Source organism: Vicugna pacos, chromosome 7, assembly GCF_048564905.1.
Source record: "Vicugna pacos chromosome 7, VicPac4, whole genome shotgun sequence".
Classification (NCBI taxonomy): Eukaryota; Metazoa; Chordata; class Mammalia; order Artiodactyla; family Camelidae; genus Vicugna; species Vicugna pacos.
This window is the reverse complement of record NC_132993.1, coordinates 46,165,104-46,180,960: the sequence shown is the minus strand read 5'-3', so window position 1 is coordinate 46,180,960 and position 15,857 is coordinate 46,165,104. Positions and strand designations below refer to the sequence as shown.

General features: G+C 39.1%; 2 protein-coding genes across 4 annotated transcripts in view; one reads left to right on the top strand and one right to left on the bottom strand.

Moving 5' to 3' along the window:
* The first annotated feature begins 308 nt into the window (after positions 1-308).
* On the top strand, positions 309-11,830 carry MALSU1 (mitochondrial assembly of ribosomal large subunit 1). Its single transcript, XM_031674235.2, has 4 exons — positions 309-587; positions 1,802-1,980; positions 10,254-10,335; positions 11,300-11,830. Exons 1-4 carry the CDS (start codon positions 332-334, stop codon positions 11,485-11,487), a joined length of 705 nt encoding a protein of 234 aa, XP_031530095.1. The 5' UTR covers positions 309-331; the 3' UTR covers positions 11,488-11,830.
* A 204-nt stretch (positions 11,831-12,034) lies between these two features.
* IGF2BP3 (insulin like growth factor 2 mRNA binding protein 3) overlaps positions 12,035-15,857 on the bottom strand; it is a 122,329-nt gene continuing 118,506 nt past the window's right edge. For 2 of the 3 annotated variants that reach the window (XM_006201803.4, XM_006201804.3), the window contains exons 13-15: positions 15,415-15,546; positions 14,594-14,707; positions 12,035-14,308 (exon numbers count right to left, since the gene is read on the bottom strand). In XM_006201803.4, coding sequence (XP_006201865.1) covers positions 14,210-14,308; positions 14,594-14,707; positions 15,415-15,546 — 345 coding nt within the window. In that variant the 3' untranslated portion in view covers positions 12,035-14,209. Of the gene's footprint in view, positions 14,309-14,591; positions 14,708-15,361; positions 15,547-15,857 lie in introns of those variants that run through there. The other variant, XM_031674234.2, reaches the window with a different exon arrangement.

The window sequence follows — 15,857 nt, the reverse complement described above, 5'->3', positions numbered from 1 at the left end:
TTTACATTCCAGTGAATGGAGACAGATTGAAAAAAAAATACTAATAATGCAAAGATAACACAACGCGTCACTATGACGCAGACCAAAGCAAGATGACCAGTCAAATGCTAGTTACCTAACGCCTACAAAACCTAAATTCTTCCGGGTCACCGTGGGGTCACCATCGCCCACCCGCGTGGGCTTCAGACTCCGCCCATGGCCCCGCTTGGGCCCTGGCTACGCCCACGCTCCTGACGTCATTTGGCAGCGCAGAGACCTGACCAATCGAAAGCGGCAGACCCTCTCGAGCTTCACTAAGCCCCGCCCCGTGAGTCGACGCACGGCGACAGCGATGGGGCCGGGCGGCTGCGTGGCGTGGCGGCTCGCGGCTTTTCTCTGGCGTGGGGCCGCTTTCCCGGGAGCGTGGGCCGCGGCCGACGCGGCCCCCCGGCCTCGGCTGCTGGCGGTGGGGCGGCTTCCGAGGGGACCAGCGCTCGGCTGGGCCAGTCTGACCTCCGACCGCGCGCGCGGCCTGCACGGCGGGCCTGGCCTGGAGGAGCGGGCGGAGGGGACAGCCGGCGAGGAGCGCCCGGAGTCAGGCACAGCAGGTACGGCAAAGAGGAGGGAGCCGGCTCCCAACTGAGGAGGCTCTGAGTTCCCCTCTTTCTACATTTTCCTTGGGGTCACAGAACTCCTACAGAAGCCAGAGCTGGAAAGGGCTGCAAAGGTTATCGGCTCCAGCTTTGCATTTTCTAGTGAAGAAACTCTGAGGTCAAGAGAGGAACTGAGGTCTCCCGAACCCCGGCGTCCGTCCGAACAGCCACACCGGACTCGTGGCATCACAGTCTCATCGTCCTCATCCCCCTTCACACTCTGCCTAGGGTCCCGAGAAGTGGACTTGCCGAGAGTGTTGGGGCGTGAGGATTCTGAGGAAGAGCCGAGAGTCAGGGCTAAGGGGTGCGTAAGAAGTGCTGATAGGAGATGGGGCCAGTTTAAGGGTCTCTGATAACTAAGTTTTTGGAAACTTGGCAGATGGTAAACAGATAACATCTGTGAAAGGATGGAGTATGAGAGGGAGAGGTCTTAGTGGGCTCAGCCCATTTGGGAGTCACCTTTAGAACGTAAGAGAGCCATAAATCCATAAGCTCTAATACCCCAACGTGAAGAACAGAATATTTAGATCTCTACAGAAAAAAGAAAGTGTGTCACAGATAACAGTTGTTACATAACTCAAATGGCTTTGTAAGAAAAACTTGAAAGTTCGAAATAAGGATTGTTAAAATTTTAGCTAATTGGTTGATTGGGGCCACACACTTATTCGGCTAGGTCTAAGTTTCTCTCTCAAGTGAGGATTGTGGACCAGATACTGAGACCTTCCAGCTCACAGTCCCGGTTCTGTGATCCTTTCTGGCTGGGATTCAGTTGAATATGCTCCAAGATATTTCCACCTCTCTAAATTATGCTGCTGTTTTTTTCTCTTTGAATAGCACATCTGTGCTTGAGCTGTATTCACTTCATCAAGTGCTAGAAGAGAAAGCTCATGTATGATTGATTCTACCTGCATGTGGTAGTAGGAAAGGATGTGTGGTGATTTCTCTGTGACCTGAGCGTTCCTCCCATAAAAGTTGAGCAGTACACTATATGAAACCATTGTCCAGGCTCAGCTTCCAGGAGACCCGAGCCCTGCTGTTTTTCAAAACATTTCAGACCTAAACACCTCTATGGAGGAAAATTTTCACTGTCAGCTGCCTGCATTTTTGGGTTCATACAGTGTCTATCTTTACTTGGCCACCTGACACAAGCAAATCTTTGTGCCTTTCAGATCATACTGGTCCCAAGTTTGACATTGACACGCTGGTTTCTCTTCTGAGGCAAGAAAATGCAAGAGACATTTGTGTGATCAGGGTTCCTCCGGAAATGAAATACACGGATTACTTTGTGATTGGTAGTGGAACTTCCACTCGACACTTACATGCCATGGCCTACTACATTGTGAAAATGGTAGGTTTCTTATTCTTTGGAACCATTAACTTAATGGAATAGTGTCCATGCATCAGGCTGCAGAGCAGCACTTAAAGAGTAAACCCATCACTTGAGATTACGTGAGAAACCCAGATTTTCAGAATTTGCATGAGTGTTTTATGTTCTCTGATAGTGCAAGTTACGGGGACAAATACCTAGCCTTAGTCAGAATATTTCTTATTCTTGTCTCTTGTGACCACCAGGAGAAAATATTTAAAAAATAACCTGAGGCAGGCTAGAAGACAGTATAATCCAGGATTTCTAGAGCAAAACTGTCCACTGGTGATACCCGCTAGCCCCATGTGGCTATTTAATCATAAATTAAGAATTCAGTTCTTCACTTGTGCTGGCCACATTTCAGTGCTTGGTGGCCATATGTGGCTAATGGTTCCCATATTAGACAGCACAAATATTAAAACATTTCCATAGTTGCAAAAAGTTCTCTTGTCTAGTGCTGACCTAGAGTTTAATTCATGTGTTTGAGCATGTCCAGTGTTCCCAAGCACCGTCCTGGGTGTTGAGAAGACAAAAATGAAAGATTTAGTTCTTGCCCCCCCGAATTCACGAATCTATTTGAGAAAAGAAAGCAATTCATTTTCCAGCTGGACTGAATAGGAATCAGAATGAGGAAGAAAATATACCTGGAAGCTGATTCTGATACCACTTCAGAGGGGAACATACTTCTCTCACCACGTTGAAAATTGGATAAGACCAAAAGAATAGCGGATTGGTGAGAGAAGGGTGGTAAAATAAGGAAGCTGAGAACAGAACCCTGGTGCAACATGCCAGAAGAGAGGAAGATTCCAAAAAAGTAGTTGGAGAGGCAAAGAGAACTGAGAGGGCATTAAGAAGTTATAAAACACGATCCCAGGGTCTCTGTCCGTTGTAATAGTAGGTCAGAGTAAGATGAAGTCTTAGAAGTGACCATTGAACTTGGAGATATAAAAAGAATGAGAGGATTGTCAGAGAATTTTCTGTGGAAGAGCAAAGGCAAGGGACTAGAAATTACTTTTACAAAAATTTTAGATGAGGAGGGAGAACAATGCAAACTCAAAGTTTTGTTCTTGTTCGTTGTGGTAAAATATATGTAACATAAAACTTAATATTTTAACTTTTTAAGTGTACAGTTAAGTGACATTAGTTGCATTACATTGTTGTGCATCCATGACCACCTTCCATCTCCAAAACGTTTTTCATCTTGCAGAACAAACTGTAACAACAGTAACTTCCTGTTCTCCCTTCCCCGGCCTCTGGCATCCACCATTCTGCTTGCTTCTCTATGAATTTGACTATGCTGAGTACCTCCTATGAGTGAAACCATCTCTGTCCTTTTGTGATTGGCTTTTTTCACTTAGCATAACGTTTTCAAGGTTCATCCATGTTGTAGCACATGTCAGAATTTCCTTCTTTTTATGGTTGAATATTCATTTTAGTGTATGTATATACCACACTTTATCTTACTCACCCATCCATGGGCATTTGGGTTGCTTCTACCTTGTAGCTATTGTGAATAATGCTGCTGTAAACATGAATGTAGAAATACTTGGTCAGATCCCTGCTTTTAACTTCAGAAGTTGAATTGCCAAATGATGGTAATTCTATTTTTAATGTTTTGAGGAAACATACTTTTTTCATAGTGGCTGTACCATTTTACATTTCCACCAGCAATGCACAGGAGTTCCAGTTTCTCCACATCTTCACCACTTATTATTTTCTGGTTTGTTGATAATAGTAATCCTAAAGAGCATGAAATGGTATCTTGTTGTGGTTTTGATTTGCATTTCCTGAATTATTAGTGATGTTGATCACCTTTTCAAATAATTGTTTTTCTTTTTATTTATTTAATAGGTGTATATTTTTAATTTGTTTTTCATCATTTTTTTTTAAATAGACTTTATTCTTTTAGAGCAGTTTCAGGTTCACAACAGAATTCAGCAGAAAATAGAGTTCGCACATAGCCCTCCCCATCCACACATGTATACTCCCCTACCCTCAACATCCCTCGTCAGTGTGGCATTTTTGGTACAATCGATGAACCAACATGGGCACATTATTATCAACCAAAGTCCATAGTTTACATTAGGGTTCACTCTTGACGTTGTACATTCTATGTGTTTTGAAAAATGCATAATGACATGTAGCCACCACTGTAGTATCATACAGAATAATTTCATTGCTCTAAAAAATCCCTTGTGCTCCATCTGTTCATTCCTCCCTCCCTCCCTCCCTCACCCCAAACTCCTGAAAACCATGATCTTTTTATTGTTTCTGTAGCTGTGCCTTTACCAGAATGTCATTTGGGTTGGAATCGCACAGTTTGTAGCCTTTTCAGTAATATGTCTTTTAAGTTTCTTCCATGTTTTTCATGGCTTGATAGATCTATTTTTTTTTTACTGCACATACATTTTTAAATATACATATATGTACTGTTCATTGTTTCTGAGAACGTTTGGAGGTTTAGCTTTTTAAACTTATATAGTTATCAAAGGAATAAAGCCAACCACAAAATAAGAATTAACTCAAAAATACAAATACACCTTGCTATTAACAGCAACATTATTTATAATTGCCAAGATATGGAAGAATCCTAAGTGCACATCAATAGTTGAATAGATAATGGAGATGCTGCATGTGTGTGTGTGTGTGTGTGTGTGTGTGTGTGTGTGTGTGTAATGGAATACAACTCACCCATTAAAAAGATGGCTATTTTACCATTTGCGGCCCTTCATTCACTTTTTTTTTTTTCACTTCAAAAACAAGAATTTTATAACTGGCAGAGACATTTCCATTATATCAAAAACAACAAAATACCTAGAAATAAACTTAACCAAGGTTACCTATACTCTGAAAACCAAAATGACACAAAGAAATGGAAAGATTTCTTGTACTCTTGGAAGAATCAACACCATCAAAATGTCCACTCTACCCAAAGCAATCCTCAGATCCAATGCATCCCCCATCAAAATACTCGCGACATTCCTCACAAAACTAGAACAAACAATTCCAAAATTTATAAGGAACCACAAAGAGATCCTGAACACTCAAAGCAGTCTTTTGTAGGTCTCTTTTTTCCTCCTTCTTCTTTTTGTTCTCTTTTCTTATGGTTTGATGGCTAGAGAAGGTCCTTTCACATTTGTTGTAAAGCTGGTTTGGTGGTGCTGAAATCTTTTAGCTTTTGTTTATCTGTGAAGATTCTGATTTCTCCATCAAGTCTGAACAAGAGCCTTGCTGGATAGAGTATTCTTAGTTGTACTAAGTTTCCCCCTTGGATCACTTTAAATACATCGTGTCACTCTCTTCTGGCCTGTAGAGTTTCTGCTGAAAAATCAGCTGATAACCTTATGGGAGTTCCCTTGTATATTATTCGTTGCTTTTGTCTTGCTAGTTTTAATATTTTCTCTTTATCCTTAATTGTTGTCAATTTGATGACTATGTGCCTTGGTGTGTTCCTCTTTGGGTTGATTCTGTGTGTTACTCTGCACTTCCAGGACTTGGGTGACTGTTTCCTTTCCCAAGTTAGGGAAGTTTTCGGTTATTATCTCTCCAAAAATTTTCTCAAGTCCTTTCTCTCTTCTCTTTCTGGGACCCCTGTAATGCAAATATTAGAGCGCTTCATGTTAGACTATCCTCATTCCTTTTTATTATTTTTTCTTTTTTCTGTTCTGAAGTAGTGATTTCCACTAATCTTGTCTTCTATCTCACGGATCCGTTCTTCTGCCTCATTTAGCCTATTCTTGGTTCCTTCTAGTGTATTGTTCATTTCAGTGATTTTATTCTTCTTCTTTGGGTATTCTTTATATTTTCCAACTCTTTGCTAAAAACTTCACTCTGTGCATCTATACTTCTCTTGAGTTCTTGGCCATCATTACTTTAAACTCTTTCTCAGATAAATTACCTATCTCCTCATCACTTATTTCTTCTTCTGGGATTTTATCTTGTGCCTTGGCCTGGGAGATATTCCTTTGCCGCCTCATATTGTCTGTCTTTCTATGTGTTTGTGAATTCCTTCCACAGGTTTTGGGATTATTGTTTTCTTATTTCTAGTATCTGCCCCTGGTGGGTGAGGCTGGACTAGAGGTTTATGCAGGTTTCCTGGCAGGAGGAGCCAGTGCCTGCCCACTGCTGGGTGAAGCTTGGTCCTGGACCTCTGGTGGGTAGTGCTGTGTCTAGAGGCCTTTGTGGTTTAGGAAGTCTGATGATGGGTGTGGCTGTGTTCCCACCCTGTATGTTGTTTACCTGAGGCTTCCCTGCAGGCTGTTGGGTGGGGCTAGGTCTTGGTGCTAATGATCCAATCAAGCTGTTAGCCTCCAGGAAAGTTCATGTAGATAAAGACCCCTGGAAAGCCTGCCACCAGCTTTTATGTCCCCTGAGTGAGCCACAGCTGTCCCCCACGTTCCCAGGAGACCCTCCAAATCCAGCAGGAAGGTCTGGCCCAGGTTCCTGTGAAATCACTACCTCCGTCCTTGGACCTGGTGCATGTGAGTTTCCGTGTACGTTTCTCAAGCGAATAGAGTCTCCATTTCCCCCAGTCTCATGAGGCTCCCAGAGCCAAGCCCCTCTGGCCTTCAAAACCAGATGTCTTGGGGGCTCTTTTTCCCAGTGCTGGGACCCAAGCTGGGAGCCTGACTTGGGGCTTAGAGCTCTCACTCCTTTAGGAGGGCCTCTGCGACTTAACAAATCTTCAGTTTGTGGGTCGCCCACCCCGGGGGGTATGGGGCCCAATTATATCATGAGCACATTCCTCCTACCATCCTGCTGTGGTTCCCTCTTTATGTTTCCATTTGCAGAAGATCTTTTTGCTAGGTTCCAGTCTTTTTTTGATGGTTGTTTAGCATTCAGTTGTGGTTTCATTGTAATCACAGGAGAGGCAAGCTCATGGTCCTACCACTCTGTCATCTTGACCGCATCTTTTCAAATACTTATTGGCCATTTGTGTATCTTGGGAGAAATGCCTATTCAAGTCCTTTGCCCATGTTCTAATCAGGTTGGTTTTTTATTGTGAAATTTAGTAGTGCTGTGTATATTCGAGATCAATCTCATATCAAATACGTGATTTGCAAATGTTTTCTTCCATTCTGTAGGTTGCCTTTTTTACTCTGTTAGTGTCCTTTGATGCACGAAATTTTATTTTGTTGTTGCCTGTGGTCTCATATCCAAGAAATTGCCAAATCCAATGTCATGAAGCTTTTCCACTGTGTTTTCTTCTAAGAGTTTTATATTTCATAGATTTAGGTCTAATGTTTTGGTCTTTGGTACACTTTGGGTTAGCTTTCGTAGATGGTGTGAGATAAGGCTCCAACTTTATTCTCGTTTATGAAGATAATCATTTTTTCCCAGCTCTGTGTTTTGAAAAGTCTTCCTTCCCCTACTGAATGATTTGACAAACTTGTTGAAAAGTTGTTTGACCATGGGGGCTTTTTATTTTATTCCATCGGTCTATAAGTCAGTTTTGATCACTGTTTTGATTACTGTAGGTTTGTGGTAAGTTATCAAATCAGGAAATTTGAGATCTCCAACTGTCCAACTGTGCTCTCTTTTCAAGATTGTTTTTGGCTATTTGGGGGTCTCTTTAGATTACATATAAGTTTTAGGGTAGAGTTGTCTATTTCTACAAAAAAAGTTACTGGAATTTGGATAGGGATTGATTGTATTGAATCTGTAGGTAGCTTTGGGTAGTACTGACATTTTAACAATGCTGTCGTCTTCCAGTTACAGTCTATTTATTGTTGTCTTCTTTCATTTCTTTAGCCAAATTTTGTAGTTTTCATTGTACAAGTCTTGCTTCCATAGTTACATTTAATTCTAAGTATTTTATTTTTTATTCTATTGTAAATGGAATTGTTCTCAATTTCTTTTTCACATTGCTTATTAAGTGTATAGAAACACAACTGATTTGGGGTTGTTGACTTAATATCCTACAGCTTTACTGAATTCGTTTACTAGTTCTAACAGGTGTTTTGGGTTTTCTACATATAAAATCATGTCATCTGCAAACGGAGATAATTTTATTTCTTCCTTTGCAGTTTAGTTACCTTTCTCTTTTCTTTTTTCTTTTTTTCCCTTGCTCTAATTGCTGTGGCTGGAATTTGAGTATTATGTTGAATAGAATTGGCAAAAGTGGGCATTCCTGTCTCATTCCTGGTCTTAGAGGGAAAACTTTGTCTTGCTATTGAGTATAATAGGTTATAGCTGTGGGCTTTTCATATACAGCCTTTATTATCTTGAGTTTTTATTATTATTATTATTTTTTAATCATGAAAGGGTGTTGAATTCTGTCACATGCTTTTTCTGCATAAATTTGAGATGATCCTGTGGTTTTTGTTCTTCATTTTGTTAATGTGATTTATTACACTGATTGATTTTCATGTGGAACCATCCTTACCTTCCAGGAATAAATTCTGTGTGGTTGTGGTATATAATTCTTTCAATGTGGTGTTGAATTTGATTTGCTAGTATTTCATTGAGGCTTTTTGTATCAGTATTCATCAAGGTTATTGGCCTGTAGTTTGTCTTGTCTTGTAGTGTCTTTGGCCTTGGTATCAGGCCATGCTACTCTGATAGAATAAGTTAGGAAGTATTCTTTCCTTCAGTTTTTTGGAAGAGTTTGAGAAAAATTTGTGTCAGCTTATATTTAAATATTTAGTAGAAATTACCAGTGAAGCTGTGTGGCCCAGGGCTTTTCTTTGTTGGGAGGGTTTTTTTTTCTTCCTATGTACCACCACCCCCCACCCCCACCTTCTTTTGAGATATAATTGTGTTGCGAAGTTTTTGATTACTGACTCAATTCTGTTACTATTACTGAATAGGCCTATTTATGCTTCCTATTTATGCATGATTCAATCTTGGTAGGTTGTGTTTCTAGGGATTTGTCCATTTAATCTGGGTTTTCCAATTTCTTGTGTAGTTTTTCATAGTACTTACAATCCTTTTTATTTCTCTAATATCTCCTCACTTATTTCTGATTTTAGTTATTTGGATTTTCTGGGGGTTTTTTTTGTCTATTTTGTTGACCTTTTTGAAAAACTAAACCTTCGTTTCATTGATTTTTGTCTTTTTTTCTCTGATTTTTTTTTCTTTCTGCCAGTTTTAAGTTTAATTTGTTCATTTCCTAGTTCTTTAAGGTGTAAATTAACGTTGATTAGGGAACTTTCCATGTAAGCATATGTAGCTATAAATTTTCTTAGCACTGCTCTCACTGCATCCTGTAAGTACACTTGTCTCAAGATAATTTCTAATTTCTCTTATGATTTCTTTGACCAGTTGTTTAAGCTAATAATTGTTTGATTTCCATATATTTGTGGATTTTCTGTTTTTCTTTGTTGATTTCTAGTTCATTGCGATCAGATAATATACTTTATATGAGTCCAATCTTTTAAAATTTAAGACTTGTTTTGTGGCCTAATATATGATATATCCTGAAGAATGTACCATGTGCACTTGAGGTAAAATTGTATTCTGCTCTTGTTGGGTAGAATGTTTTGTTAATGTCTGTTTAGGTCCAGTTGGTCTGTAGTGTTCAAAGTTCTGTTTCCATATTGGTCTTCTTACTGTTCTACCCATTAATGAAAATGGAATATTGAATTTCCTATATTAGTGTGTTGTCATCTATTTCTCCCCTTAACATTATCAGTGTTTGTTTCACATGTTTAGGAGCTCTGATTTTTGGTGCACATTTATAATTGTTAGGTCATCTTGGTTAGTTGACTCTTTTATCATTATATAATGTCTTTCTCTCTTGTAATAGTATTTTACTTGGCCTTTTTTCTAATAGTGTACCTGTTTTAGACCATTTATGGAATCTGCTGGGAACAGAGACTTGAGATGATAAAATCTCTCACTGTCAAAAAGGTAGATAAGATGAAATTAGAACTGAGAATACCTAGCCTTAAAACAGGAAGGTAGCGTCTGGCTCTGCTGAGAGTGAAGGGAAGCTAGGATGGACAGAAAGGATGATGTAGGTGAGAACCAGGTATTGAGTGAGCTTAGGCCTGTCTGCCTCAGACACCTTGGTGAATGAGTGAGGTGGCCCCTCAGAAGGGTTTGGGCAGGAGGATTCAGGAGAGAGGAGTAGGAGATGGGTAGGATTTAAGGGGCAAATAGTTTCCCTGTGTTACTGACTAAAGGGCATGGTATAGCTGTGAGGAATGAATAAGCTAGGTCCCAAATTAAGAGCAACAGAAATACCCCCAGACCTGTAAGAACAGATTTCCCCCATCTTCTCTGCCTTTAATGTATGACTTGGGTTTTTTCAGTACAAATACCTGAAATGTAAAAGTGAGCCTCACGTTAAGATTGAAGGGAAGGACACTGATGACTGGCTCTGTGTGGACTTTGGTAAGTAGTTTTGGCACACTCTTCAGATAAAATATTTGATATTGTACATCTTGAACTATTTTCAATTATAAAGGGATCAAAATCTTAGTGTTTTTCCATGTAAAAATTTTGAAATTTATTTAAAACAATTTTTATTTAATTATAACCCAGGTGGTCTTACTCACATGTGAAATCCTCACCTGACCTGATTTGTGTATCTAACTAGCCATAAAGGTGGAGAACAGGATGGCTAACATGGTAGAGGTGGGAGAAATCCTTTAATGGTAGTAGAAGGCACCTTGGGTTATACATAACCTTGGTCTTAAAGAACTCAGAAAAGGTGAAGGGCATTCTAGGCACAGGCAAGGACAAGAACAGAGGACTGTTATTTTGGGTATTAATATATACATAGTTTAAAAATATTTCCCCATAAGACACTTACTACAAAGGGGAAAACAGTAACTGTCAAGAACTGTTAAAGGTCTGAGATTTTTTTCTCTTACTTGTAAGCTATTAAGTTAGTCAGTTTGGTGGATATTGGTAAGTTACCCAAGACTATTCCAGGGTTAGGTGAAGCACACTTTGTTACTCAGCAGTAGAAGCAGCAAGCAGCATTTTTGTACCAGGTTCCTTGAGCAACACAGGTCCAGATGACACTTGCACACAAAGTCCTAACAGAAGAACTCCAAGATTAGGGGGGGTCCACATTTTTGATGATGGGCAGGAAGCAAACCTGCATTTGCTTTGGTGTTAAGACACTTTTTCTGCCAAGGCTGTAAAAGTCAGGGTTTCTCAGCCTTGTCACTGTTAACATTTTGGGCCAGGTAATTCAGATGGGGAGGAATATCCCATGCACTGGTAGGATGTTGCAGGTATAAAAATAAAAAATCTCCCCAGTTGAAAACCATTATTCTAATTGTCAGAGAGGTGTGTGAGATCATAAGGATAAGCTTCTTGATTATAACTCTTTATCTGTCCTTGATAGGCAGCATGGTGATTCATTTGATGCTTCCAGAAACCAGAGAAACCTATGAATTAGAGAAATTATGGACCCTACGTTCTTATGATGACCAGTTAGCTCAGATAGCACCTGAGACATTACCTGAAGACTTCATTCTTGGAATAGAAGATGACACTTCATCCCTGACTCCTGTGGAGTTCAAGTGTGAATAAGATGATATGAACTGCTTTATAGTCATTTCAGAGTTGGATTGAGTCACTTTAAACCCCACCTAGGTTGGTTAGGCTGTTGTCAAAACAAGTCTTGTTAATATGAGTGCCTATAGACATGTGGAAATTGTAGGTAGAGGAGCTAGTTCTCACACCAAGAGATCAGTACCTTCAAACTAGAATTAACATATTTTCTTTATTCCTGAGGTCCCAGTAGGATTTCCTGGTGATAGTGTTGGCCTCTGTGCTTCACCTGCGCTCTCTACTCAGAGTTCAAGTGGAACTCTTATTCTGTAGAATGCATCAGCCAAAAATTTTAAAAATAAAGCAGAAAATAACCACCTCACACTGGTCCTGTTACTTAAAACCTACAGTTCTTAGTTCATATGCAATATTATCAAGGTTCACAGTAAGTACACTAGGACATATTGATGTCTACCTTAAGATCAACATAGTATTACTAAAAATCTAAGTTTACAGTTTGACCAAATTCAGGACATTTAACATTTATTTGAAAAACCAAAAGTAGAACTAAACACCAAGCTGCACCTAATGATGAAACACTTTATTCTGCATCAAGGTATCTGGAAAATGAAGCTGTATTTGGGGCACATTACAGATGAGGAATGATCCATATTCGGTGAGTACAAAACAATTACAGAATTATTCCCTAGTATTACCAGATACTCCATTACCAATGCTTAATTGAAAGTAAAACATGATTTGCCACACTAGAAGGCTAGAAGTGAAATATGACAGAATTTCAACAGGCAGATATAAATGTAGCACCTATCTGTATTAAGAAAAAAAGTTGGAAAAATCAAATACTGAGGAAGATCTCTGGCCTTAAGCACATTTCACCTGAAATCCAACCAGAAAGCCAGTCCATTATTAATTTTTTTAGCAATTCGTTGTATGAAAAAAAATTATGAATGCTATATGAATTCAGTGACAAAAAGGGCACTTTTTGGCTAAAACTACAAAATAAACTGGTTTTCTGAAAACATTTAGAAAAACATTTCAAGTCATTTTCAAAATGTCTAACTGATAGGGTGATCCTCAGAAAAACTTACTTAGTCTGTGTAGAAATTCATCTTGAAATACGAATGAGGCAAATGATTTTTAAAGGATTATTATATACCCTTCAGATCAGTATAATATGATGACTGTGATTATTTAATGAACAAAAGCAACACAGAAACAATTCTGAGAGCTGTGTGGCCTTGTAGACCACCCACACCCACATAATTGTACATACCAGGCTATGCTATCAAGTTAAGGAATGGGCAAATGAGTTTAGTATCAAAGATCAAATGTTTTATCACAGTCATTCAAATTATATTCCAAAAATTGTTTTCTTGTATTTTTCTACCTTTTGACTTATTTTCAAATGACTGGTTGCAGAGAATACAGAAATCCTGCTGCATTTTAGGTAGCCTTTCATTTTCCTTGGTTTATCATTGCTTAAAAGTCTTCCACATAGCTTAGTGAGGCTCATGACAGTGCCTGGCACATGGAGATGTAGCCTTTTTATTGCCTTTGAACACTGTCACACCATCTGACTGCCCAGTTGGTCTTCACAAAGCAACTCTTTTGAGGTCTGCTCAAAGCGAAGACCAACTGGTCTGAAGTGTATTGGCAAGCTAAACATCCTGTAAGGCAAGCTAAAGCTTTCTTCTTGCCAATCGGTTTAAAGTCCACAGGGGCTGCATCTCTTCTTTGATACACTTTCTTTAGGTAGTGATAGTCAAAAGCACAAAGCATTTATGCATTCAGTCACGTAGCCAAACAAAAAAACTGAAGTCGCCTGAAGCCATTTAAAACTAGCTGTTCCAAAACCTCTTGCAACCACTTTACTCTGTTAGTACCATCAAAAACTTACCTACCATAAACAAAAATACACGGTATTGCTGCTCTCCAAATATAGGCACTGCTTCCTATCTTTGAACATTTATTGGATTTTCCAACTAATAACTGTCAAAAGCCTCAAAAAACCTTAAATTAAGTTTCCAGCTTTATTGTCAACCAGCCAGAAGTAAAAATTTTTAGTTACTTGCCTGTTAGCTAATTAAAGTTTATTTTTTAAAAAACAGTTGGACTTCTCTTTATAAAGTATATAAAATTTTCAAAAAAAAAATTTCGCTTTCATTGCATTACTGAATACCTGAGGTAGTTGAGTAAAAATGCACGTTTAATACCCCTGCCAACACCATTCAGCACTTCCCTTAGGTTATTCATGTTAGTGTTTAGATAAAAATAAAACTGAAAATTTTTTCTATGCTAATAGCTTAACAATTAAGTTCTGCGATAATTATGTTCCAATCCAATTTTAACAACTGGACTTATGAGCAGTCTATTTTTATTTGATGAATTTAGTGAATGCACCATTAAGCCAATTTCTGGCTTTATTGGGGGGAATATTAAGAAAAATTAGAATACTTGTTACACTGAGAATACAACAAAAGGGAAGTGCAGAGCTCCTCTCTTTCCCTCCCTCCCCCCTTTATTTTTTTTTTTTTAAAGCTGGGTGTCATACATTTCAGAGAGCATAAAGTATACATTCTCACAGAGACAGGAGTTCGAAAGTTGCCTGGTCCTCAGAAACAACTGGCTAGGTAAAAACTTGTGCATGTGATTCTGGATAGGGGTTCAGCGCCCATCTGTTGGTTAAGCAGTCTGTCTTTGGTTTGGCATCTGCCTCTGTGGTGGGCTGTTTCCTGAGCCTTCACTTCCGTCTTGACTGAGGTGGTCCACTTTGCAGAGCTTTCTGCTGTTGGTGCTGCTTTACCTGAGTCAGAATTTCCTGAATTTTTCTCTGAGCAACCTGCAAAAGGAGAGAGCTTTGAAATTTCTACCTGATCAAAAGTTACTGAAAGTTCTACTTTTCCATTTCACCAACTTCAAATAGAAATTTACTTGAAGACTAAAGATACATACTAATTAATTTAGTTTAGTAGAGTCTCTGAAATCACCTGCTAAAAAGGGGATTAAAATTGTTAAGCACCAAACTACCTTAAATATTTATATGGGGTAGGGACACCCATGGGAGAATTGCTTCCATTTGAGAAAGAGGCAAAAGAGCTTGCTTATCACACTAGAGCCCACTTGCCTGGCAAGCATAGAAGTGACCAGTTATTTTGACAACCACTTGGTCATTCTCATCAGGCGTCTGATCACGAGGGACAACAACTTCTGCACTTGACAAATTCTGGAGCTCATTCACCTGAAAAAGGTAATTACAGATCATGTCAGGTCAAAGGTTTTTGTTTGTTTGTTAATTATCATTTCCTGAGCACTTACTATGTGCAGAAATACTGAGCAATGTATTGCTTTACAAATCTCATTAATTCTATCAGGTTATCAGTACTGTCCCCATTTCAACATAATTAAAACTAAGCCTTAGTCAAAGAAACTGACTTGCCCAAAGTTACACAAATTAATGACAAAACGAGATTCAAACCCTGAAAGTCTGATTCCTAAATGTACACTTTCAATCACTTCAACACTGTAAACAGCTTTGAAAAAAAAAGTTTGTAAATAGCTTTGAAAACAATTTAGAAGTTAGATGTATTAAAGAGAAACTGGAAACAATTTGCTTTGTTCAGTTATAGAAGTCTAAGTTAGAAAGGTCGATGGAATTTTTAAAAATTTCACATCATTTAAGTGTTTGCACAATAAAAATAAAAAGCTGACATATCAACAGAAAAATGCTATATGCCCCTTAGAAATATCAAAGCGGAAAGAGAGGCATTGCTTTCACTAGTAACTGACACCAACACTCAGGAGGGACAAGAGGCAGTCTTCTCCAAACCTTGGCCCAGATGGTCCTGCTTTTTATAAGTTAGCCAAAATTCAGGGTCTTGGAACTCCTAAGTACCTTTCAACGCTTTCCCTTTCATACCACTGCACAGGTTTTGCTGAAGTACTTGCCGTTTTGCCTCCTTTTCCAATAACTCTGCCAGCAGCAAAGGATGGCACTCTGATGTGAGCTTCAAGTTTCACCTCTTCCTTAGGACTAACAAAGTTTTCTTCTTTAATTTTTCCATAAATTCTTCCCTGAGCCTACAGATGAGAACACATCCTATCAGTGACATTCATGTAGGAAACACAAAAGGTCCATTAACTTTAAAGATGGCCCGGGTCCACTGGAATAGTCCTTTGCAGTATACATCAGCATCTGATAGAAAATGGCCCCTTACTCTCTGATCTTGAAAGGGTAAAACCTCTCATGGCAATAAGACAGTAATTACATTTTTCTTGAGTAAAAGAGACTAGGGAAGAACCACAGAGCCCACTATTCCAGGCTCGCAAGAAGCCAAGCTCATGTCTAAATGGGCCAGTGAGAAACATTTTCTGTTAAAAGGTTTTATCAT

Coding starts and splice junctions, on each gene's coding strand:
- MALSU1 (XM_031674235.2), top strand. CDS start 332: ATGGGGCCGGGCGGCTGCGTGGCGTGGCGGCTCGCGGCTTTTCTCTGG. Junction 1,981..10,253: donor CCTACTACATTGTGAAAATG/GTAGGTTTCTTA, acceptor GGGTTTTTTCAG/TACAAATACCTGAAATGTAA. Junction 10,336..11,299: donor CTGGCTCTGTGTGGACTTTG/GTAAGTAGTTTT, acceptor TGTCCTTGATAG/GCAGCATGGTGATTCATTTG.